This window comes from Salvelinus sp. IW2-2015, linkage group LG20, assembly GCF_002910315.2.
Source record: "Salvelinus sp. IW2-2015 linkage group LG20, ASM291031v2, whole genome shotgun sequence".
Classification (NCBI taxonomy): domain Eukaryota; kingdom Metazoa; phylum Chordata; class Actinopteri; order Salmoniformes; family Salmonidae; genus Salvelinus; species Salvelinus sp. IW2-2015.
In genome coordinates this window covers 61,563,052-61,572,955 of record NC_036860.1, presented here as the reverse complement: position 1 = coordinate 61,572,955, position 9,904 = coordinate 61,563,052, and the positions used below count along the sequence as shown (strand labels likewise).

At 40.6% G+C, this 9,904-nt stretch overlaps 1 protein-coding gene across 1 annotated transcript in view; it reads left to right on the top strand.

Moving 5' to 3' along the window:
• epb41l4a (erythrocyte membrane protein band 4.1 like 4A) overlaps window positions 1–2,055 on the top strand; it is a 106,932-nt gene extending 104,877 nt beyond the window's left edge. The window contains exons 22-24 of the mRNA XM_024013445.2: window positions 758–868; window positions 1,318–1,396; window positions 1,641–2,055. Coding sequence (XP_023869213.1) covers window positions 758–868; window positions 1,318–1,396; window positions 1,641–1,754 — 304 coding nt within the window. The 3' untranslated portion in view covers window positions 1,755–2,055. The remainder of the gene's footprint in view (window positions 1–757; window positions 869–1,317; window positions 1,397–1,640) is intronic.
• Window positions 2,056–9,904: the final 7,849 nt, after the last annotated feature.

The following is a 9,904-nucleotide window of genomic DNA, read 5'->3' as shown; positions in this document are numbered from 1 at the left end:
ATACATCCACAGGTACACCTCCAATTGACTCAAATGATGTCAATTAGCCTATCAGAAGCTTCTAAAGCCATGGCATAATTTTCTGGAATTTTCCAAGTTGTTTAAAGGCACAGTCAACTTAGTGTATGCAAACTTCTGACCCACTGGAATTGTGATACAGTGAATTAAGTGAAATAATCTGTCTGTAAACAATTGTTGGAAAAATTACTTGTGTCATGCACAAAGTAGATGTCCTAACGGACTTGCCAAAACTATAGTTTGTTAACAAGAAATTTGTGGAGTGGTGGAAAAACGAGTTTTAATGTGTATGTAAACTTCTGACTTCAACTGTAGGTATGATAATATGATAACCAGACAGGTATGATAATCAGACAGGTATGATATTATGATAATCAGACAGGCCAATATGATAATCATACAGGTCTATATGATAATCAGACAGGTCTATAATGAATGGAGCATGCTCAGTCAGCACATTGGGGTAGGGTCTGTTGATCTGCACTTGGATGTTGATCTGCACTTGGATAAGAAGATAAGATTCCCCACCAGACTGAAGTGTTTCCCCCACATAACTTGAAGGATTGAGTCTGGCCTTTTCATACTGCTCCCTGTAGAGATACATTATGCTCTATTTAATTCTATCTCACCGCCTCTGAAGCTGATGGATTCAGTGTGGCGTGGGCTTATATCCCACTGGACTAAATGAGAGGTAGGCCTACTCTCCTACACATGAGATAAAGTTCATCCTTCTTTCCAGAACCCAAGGAGACCCAATCAAAATCCGGCACTCTCATTCCCCCCGGAGTTTCCATCAGTACCGACGCTCCCAGTGTTCCGAAGGGGAGAGGTCCGTGCTCTCTGAGGTCAAGTGAGTCTAAACTGGTCTCAGGCCAGATCTTATGGTTTTTCACTCTTCAGAGTCTCACCTGAAACGTCACATTTAAATGGTGACAGTAGTGTGGTGGAGCTCTTATTAATGTCTCTAGACCGGGATACAATCTGAGGCGCGTTGTAGATGTGTAAAAGCAATGATCCTGACGTTCGCAGAGATCACATTCACGGTAAACTCAGCAAATGTCTGCCCAATCGAATATTACCTTTAAATGCCAAGGGCGCTGCAACGTCTGTCAAATTAAATCCCGGCTCTAGTCTAGTTATTGTACGGTTGCTTGATGCTGATGGTTCGTTCCTGTATTGTTCAGCACCTTGAGACATGATAATGGAAGCGACTGTGTGCTTCATAAATAGTATAGTATGATTAAAGTATAACCCTGCGTTTGTCTTCCAACATCTAACACATCTCTACCCTCTCCCCAGCACCCGGACAGACCTTGTTCCCCCCTTACCTGTGACACGCACAGCAGACATCCCAGGTTCCAGCTCCACCACCTCTCAGGTCAGTCACAAACCTTTTTCCTGAAGCTTATTGGTCAATTCCACACGTACAAGCTGTAAACAAAGGCTGTGAGGCAGAAATGTTCACGATTAATAAAAGTGATACTTTGCGAGCGCATAGTAGGGTTATTATTTAATTTGAATGGCAGTGCTACACGTATTAAATCAATACCAGCTTTTATTACCACAAACTCTGGTTAATTAATCTCCCAGCATTGATATTGAAATGATGTATTTTTTTCCAGAAGAAGCACGGATCTAAAGACACGCTGCTGTCAGAGATCATAGAGCATGACGTAAGGAGCAGCGCCAAGGTGGTGAAGACGGTCCATACTCCCCGGACCAAGGTCGAGACGTGACCTGACAGAAACGCAACCACCACCGCAGAAACAATGCCACAATCTCACCAACAGAAAACATGTAAAGAAAAGCCTGATTTCTGGAGAAAAAAAAAAATGTGCTTGTGAAATACAACAGCAGGGGCTGTGTAGAGTACACTGGTTGTGCTCTACACCAGTAACCAGCCCCACCTTGGAGTACTGCTCTGTGTATGTACCGTATGTGTTAGATAATGCATGGAAACCCCTTTAAGAGGACAAAAAGGACACTTTTCAAAGTTTTTGTGCCAGTGTACTCTGCTGTCTTTTGGACCACACCGACACCAGTAATCCTGTACAGTATCTTCCTTTTAACAAGAGCATTTAAGCTTTAAGGCGCTTTTGAGTAAGCCTGGTCCCAGATATATTTGTTCTATATAGCCAACTCCACAACGACCATAGGCTATACAGCACAAACAGATCTGGGCCCACAGTACTCCTGAGTGGGTTGTGGGTGTAGCGATCACTGCACAGTGAGGTCTTAGATCAATCATGTTTTACTATGCATTTGCCTCCAAATTGATTTGACTTGCGTTATTATTATACAATATGCAGTATTAAAACATAGTGTTTCACTCATACATGTTGAGCTCCCATGTGGACACGAAGTTTGCATCTGAAATGGCACCCTATTCCCTGCATAGTGCACTACTTTTAAACAAGACCCTTATGGGCCTTGGTCAAAAGTATTACACTGGGGATAGAGTGTCATTTGTGACGCAGCCTGGGTTATTATGTTACTGTATTGTCAGGTCAAGTGTGTTTACTGTAAGCACTTCTGTACTGTAGGAAACTTTGCTGCTGGACCCCATTTTTTTTTTGCACATTACAACTGAATATTTCGGGGGGGGGGGGGGGTCGTCATCAATTAGAATAATGAATAATGAGTAGCCCACACTGTACAGTAGTTGAACTGGAAATTCATCCTTGTCAATAAATACATTCAATATGTCTAAAATGTTAGTGTTAGTGTTAGTGTGTTTCATGGTATTGATATTGATTGTTTCTGTAGTAACACTTGTCACCACCAAGTGGAGTCAGATGGCCAGGGTTTGCTCTCTAATGGTTGCTTGTTGTAAGAGAAGAGGACACTGGGTGGCTGCACTGTACACCAGTAACCTGAAGGGTATAAAACTCAAGGACAAGATGACTATGTGTAATAACATACCAATGGATTTAATTTATTCAGGGTTTTTAATTGGTCTAAAATCATTAAATTCTTACTTATTTGATCCTGTTCTTTTTGGAGAATCAGTGTGGAAACACTGATGGACAAAGCCAAGACAAAATGTAATGTCTATGTAATGGTGATGGTGTCTGGGATGACTCACTCTGCCTTGCTGGAATGATAAGACAAGAAAGTCAGAAATTMAAGAAATAGTTCAGCAGCTGCTACAATATATTCATACAGGGACACCAACTAAACTACTAACGTTGGATGTAGAAACACAACAGTCCCTAATCTAATCTACAATCCTTGTAAAATCCATGTATGCAACTTTTTAGTGGGTTAATGAGACAAATGGAGAAATTAAAGTGATAACTATTAGGAACATATTTTAGGATGGCCAATTAATAATGAATGCTGACAATTATTCTATATACACCCATGTGAAATATCCCAACAGCAACAACGATGACTCACTGTTATAGCAAGCAAACTGCTCAGCCATTTGAGTTGGCACTGAGTTTGTGTTGACTACTGCATGATGAATGGCAAGGCAGTTGATCTCAGATTGTGTCCTGACTTCAACTCAACTGAATGACTCAGACTTTGTCCTAGAAAGCCTGATATGATTATTGGTTTATTCGGATCCCCATTAACTTTAGCAGAAGCAGCAACTATTCTTTCTGGGGTCCACACAAAAARATAAAACACAACAAGTAACAAAACACTGATAGATAAGAACAGTCACACAAATGTAAAATATGATATACACTGAGTATTAAAAACATTGGGAACACCCTCCTACTATTGAGTTGCAACCCCTTTAGCCCTCAGAACAGCCTCAATTCGTCAAGGCATGGACACTACAAGGTGTCGAAAGCGTTCCACAGGGATTCTGGCCCATGCTGACACCAAAACATCCCACAGTTGTGTCAAGTTGGCTGGATATTCTTTGGGTGGTGGACCATTCTTGAAACACACGGAAAACCGTTGTGTGAAAAACACAGCCTTTTTGCACTTCTTGACACACTCAAACCGGTGTGCCTGGCACCTACTACCAAGGCTTAAAAATCCTTCTTTAACCTGTCTCCTCCCCTTCATCTACACTGATTGAAGTGGATTTAACAAGTGACATCAATAAGTGATCACAGCTTTCACCTGGATTCACCTGGTCAGTCTGTCATGGAAAGGGCAGGTGTTCCTAGTGTTTTGTACACTCAGTGTAGAAACAATACAACTATTTTGCCAGCATTCTTCCATCCATACATTTCCTGCCTTTCCTCCTTCTATGGTCTGAGATGTAGCCTATGGTATGACTTTCTCTCACTGTTTACATACATTTCCACTGATCTGATATAGCCTGCCTCCCCATTCCTCTGACTCACTTTATCTCCTCATATCTGCACTGGAGCTAGTCACGATTTTAATGTGTTATGGCAGCATACCAGCAGGCTGTGCCAAATGCACTCATTCACCTCTTTCAAAGAAAGGATATGAGCAGGGCCCAGTGTTAGAAGATTATACCGTGCTAAGCATGAACGGAGTGCGCCTGTACTTTGGAATGTTTCATGGATTAGGTGAGAGGGTTTATGTTCATTTGCAAGAGACATATTTAATTGTTTAGCCTTTTCAATAATGTAAACACAGAGAAATAGTGTAATAATTTCATCTTCTTCTTAGCATACTGAAGCACTCCGTTGTAGCAGATTGAAGTTCTTCAACCAACAAATTGAATCCGGTAGGGACTACATTATAATAATGGGCCTATCCATGTCTTATGCCCTCTAAACATCCTGTTTTCCTAGAGGACAAGAGCCAGCAGCCAGAAGCACTCAACTTGATGTAAACAGGAAACTGTAACATCCTCCTTCCTGGTTTATGACAAACCTATTTATCCAGTGAATGTGAAGACATCTGTGTTATCCAGATTAAACAGCTGGGACTCAAGGATGTATCAGTATTAAGGCCATTTCTATGGAAAGTCCCCATATAAATATCAGATTTGAATGAAGTACAGTACCAGTACTAAATAGCTATGACTCAAAACATATTAGTAAATGCAAACTACCCATCAAGTTTAAATACCAGATTTTGATGGGATGTTTAGTACAGTAGCTGTACTTGCTAGTGGGATATTGCTACATTACATCAATAAAATCTGCATGACCTCAGGGCCTGTTCCATGTCTGATGCCTAAACAGATCCAGAGACTGTCATGGGAGGACAGTGTCCCCTTTGTGGAAATCTTCTGCTACAGACAAACCTCTAGTACCGAGGTTGTTGTGTAGTCAGTGCACAGACATCTGTTCCTACTGGGGCATGTCTGCTGCAGGCCAATGGAAATTAATCCAGTAAATAAGACTGATGGACAGCCAGATGKAATTTGCCTAACAAAGAGGTAACTTTTGATGTCATCTTATGCCACTCCTCAAGAGTGTAATACAGTCAACCATCCGAGCCAAATACTCCACACTCTTAAATGCTGCATCTCTCAACTTGTTCTCTGAGAAATTGAAAGAGGGATTTAATTATTAAAAGTCTAAGCTGTTGGGGGGAGGTGGCTTCTAAGCTGACATATGGAATTGTTATTTATTTTTGGGCTTATTTTGGGGGGAGGGGTAGATCAGCTTTAATATTGCAGATAGATTGTAGCTTCCATCAATGTAATTGTCTGCATCACTTCCAATCACCCATATACTATTTGGAAATATGTATATACAGTACCAGTCAAACATTTGGACACACCTACTCATTTGGACACGCCCACTCAAGGTTTTATCTTTATTTTTACTATTTTCTACATTGTAGAATAATAGTGAAGACATCAAAACCATGAAATAACACATGGAATCACGTAGTAACCAAAAAAGTGTTAAACAAATCATAATACATTTTATATTTGAGATTCTTCAAAGTAGCCACCCTTTGCCTTGATGACAGTGTTGGGGGTTGTTCCTTGTTCCTTGTCAATCATTGGTGAAATTAGCATTCAGACAATATCTTTAAGTAAATCAATCATTCATTTATTAATGCAATTGCCGACAGAAGTTGACAACAGGAACATAGCACGCATGTTTCCGAGTAAGTTCTGCAAAATAGAAAAGGGTCCGAGTTGTTTTATTATTCCTACAGTCATATATCTTAGTGATATCACTGCCTACGTCATTACCTTCTACTCATGAGACCAAAACCATGCCTACACAGCTATATAAACAAGAGTTTTTGTGTTATCTAAAAGCTTAGCAGTAAATGTCCACTCCCCAAGTTGATTTATAGTGGAATGTCTGACTAATCTCTTATCTCTTACACTCCCTGCAGAGTTCTGTCTCACAGTCACACATTTCTCAGACAGTTTCTTTATAAGAGGCAGAGATTATAAAAGACTGTGGAACAATATTAAACCTTTATAATCAATATATATATTGTTAATCTGTAGTCTAGGACCCTATAAATGTAAGGAGGGAGAGGTCTTATAACCCCTCCCCTTCTATTAATACAACATAAGCATAATCAATTATTATAATACATCAAACATTTGGTACAGCCCCTATCAAGACCCCAAGGTGAACCCCTGACAACAGCTTTGCACACTCTTGGCATTCTCTCAACCAGCTTCAKCTGTAATGCATTTCCAACAGTCTTGAAGGAGTTCCCACATAAGCTGAGGACTTGTTGGCTGCTTTTCCTTCACTCTGCTGTCCAACTCATCCCAAACCATCTCAATTTGGTTGAGGTTGGGTGATTGTGGAGGCCAAGTCCATCACTCTCCTTCTTGGTCAAATAGCCCTTACACAGCCTGGAGGTGTGTTGGGTCATTGTCCTGTTGAAAAACAAATGATAGTCCCAAGCGCAAACCAGATGGGATGGCGTATTGCTGCAGAATGCTGTGGTAGCCATGCTGGTTAAGTGTGCCTTGAATTCTAAATAAATCACAGACAGTGTCACTAGCAAAGCACCCCCACACAATCACACCACCTCCTCCATGCTTCATGGTGGGAACTATTATATAATTATTTAGAATTCAAGGCACACTTAACCAGCATGGCAGAGGTCATCTGTTCACCTACTCTGTGTCTCACAAACACACAGCGGTTGGAACCAACAATCTCAGATTTGGACTCATCAGACCAAAGGACAGATTTCCACCGGTCTAATGTCCATTGCCCATGTTTCTTGGCCCAAGAAAGTATCTTCTTCTTATTGGTGTCCTTTAGTAGTGGTTTCTTTGCAGCAATTCGACCATGAAGGCCGGGTTCACAGTCTCCTCTGAACAGTTGATGTTGAGATGTGTCTGTTACTTGAACTCTGTGAAGCATTTATTTGGGCTGCAATTTCTGAGGCTGGTAACTCTATTGAACCTATCCTCTGCAGCAGAGGTAACTCTGGGTCTTCCTTTCCTGTGGCGGTCCTCATGAGAGCCAGTTTCATCATAGCTCTTGATGGTTTTTGCGACTGCACTTGAAGAAACTTTCAAAGTTCTTGACATTTCCCACATTGACTGACCTTCATGTCTTAAAGCAATGATGGACTGTGGTTTCTCTTTGATTATTTGAGCTGTTCTTGCCATAATATGGACTGGGTCTTTTACCAAAGAGGGCTATCTTCTGTATACCACCCCTACCTTGTCACAACAGAACTGATTGTCTCAAACGCATTAAGGGAAGGAATTCCACAAATTAACTTATAACAAGGCACACCTGTTATTTGAAATGCATTCCAGGTGACTACCACATGAAGCTGGTTGAGAATGTCAAAAGTGTGCAAAGTTGTCATCAAGGCAAAAGGTGGCTATTTTGAAGAATCTCAAATATTTGTTTAACACTTTTTTTTGTTACTACATGATTCCATATGTGTTATTTCATAGTTCTGATGTCTTCACTATTATTCTACAATGTAGAAAATAGTACAAATAAAGAAAAACATTGGAATGAGTAGGTGTGTCCAAACTTTTTATTGGTACTGTATGCTTGTACATTTTTCATTAAAAATAACCATTGTGTTTGAGTGTCCATATAGCTGTACCATGATATTTGCATTGCTACAAAGTAACAATTGGCTCATTCATCCCCCTCCTCTCCCCTGTAACTATTCCCCAGGTCGTTGCTGCAAATGAGAACGTGTTCTCAGTCAACTTACCTGGTAAAATAACGGATWAAAAAAATWAAAAAWAAWAAATAAAAAACCCTCCAATTGTTCTCGACTATTCCACCCGCTAAATCCCCTCCCCATCCCAAGTTGGGTTGTCATCCCAGTGACCGGCAGACCACCCCCGTCCTCCCGGATCCCTAGGCCCCCGAGAGGCCAGGACCTATCCTTCGAAAAAAGAGAACACAGTTCCACCCACAGAACAGAAGCAGATCAATCTCTAAAAGTATTTCCAATGCTCTCATCTCAATTTGCTTTATATATAACTATTCAAAATATATATTCAAAAATCGTGCGTATCTTAATTTCCATCATTAACAATTAATATGCGTAATAATGTTGGCAGTTCATACAAATGATTGTTACCTATAACCAGGATTGCCATTGCATTACATTACATTTTTGTTAAGCAATTATTATTTTAGCAAACAATTATTGTGATTCCTCCTATATTGTCCTTAACATCCTTGCCCCCAAGCAATAGATGTGGGATACATACACACAAACACATACTTTTACACACTCTACCCCCTTCCCCCACAATCAACCATAAGCTCAGATGCTCAACAGTTGTTACATCCCAGAGCCCAACTCAAGAAAGGACCTGATTTATGAATGCATATACAGTTACAGCTGTTTGAGAAACCATGCAAGATTGAGCAAAAATTTGAGAATTGATTAACCAATGTCAAGTCTTAGGTGATGAAGATCAGATCCACCCCCTTCCCCTGAAAACACACACACACTGGTCCTCCTGACCATTTTCCCAAGCATCTCTCTGCAGTCAGACATACGGAATTGTTTTAAGATGGTCATACTATGGATCATTTAACAATTCGATTTTGAATTTTAGGGCCCTTACAGGTATTAAAAATATATATACACAAAAATAAAATATTGAATTTGGCCTTTACTACTATAACCCAGAGAAATGCATTGAATAACACATTCATACTGTAAGTTACAAAAAAGACAGTAAAAAAAAAAATCATAAGATACCAGGTTAAGGGGGGGAGGGGGGGTCGTAGGACAGGATAGAGAACATCATCATGATTGTGAGAATATCCCCTTTCCACAGTAGGGTCTCATTAGTTTGTAGTTGGTTCGGACGCCTCATGGGTCTCCCGGTCGTGGCCGGCTGCGACACAGCCTGGGATCGAACCTGGGTCTGTAGTGACACCTCTAGCACTTGGGAGGCCATGTAGTTGGGTTTTAAGGAGAGAAATCACCTTTGGTTTCATGGAGATTCTACAGACGGCTCCTGAGGTATTTCCTGATCCTGTCCTCTCACTCTAAAATAACAGTAAGTGATTAAGATCATGTGTTGCCACAGACACTCATGCACTGCAGAAGCCTGAAAAAGCTGAAAGCTCATGTATCATTGATGGTATACGGTAAGTTAGGAAATGGATGTCATAAGTGTGTGTGTACAGCATCAAAGTCTAACGGAGCATAACTGGAATCCACATTGTTCAAATGCAGTACCTGAATTGCTGATGACCCTTATACAATGTGCACTAAAATAACATCAATAATAACATCAAAAATCGAAAAACTGCAGCATTTGTGTGTGCGTGAGCGCGTGTCTGGAATGAATGTTTTCCTTAGGAAAGCTAAAATGTCCTGGGTCTCAGGGGTAGCCGGCTGATAAAATTATTCTATTTAAGAGCTGGTCCCAGACTCCCAGTGGACCATAACTTACCATGCTACAGTACACAGTGCCTTGAAGTATACAACACAGTGCTTTAGCCTTCACGACCAGAGTATGATTTAAAGTCTGTCTTGGAAGGCACCACCCTGACACAGTAATTACTAAGAA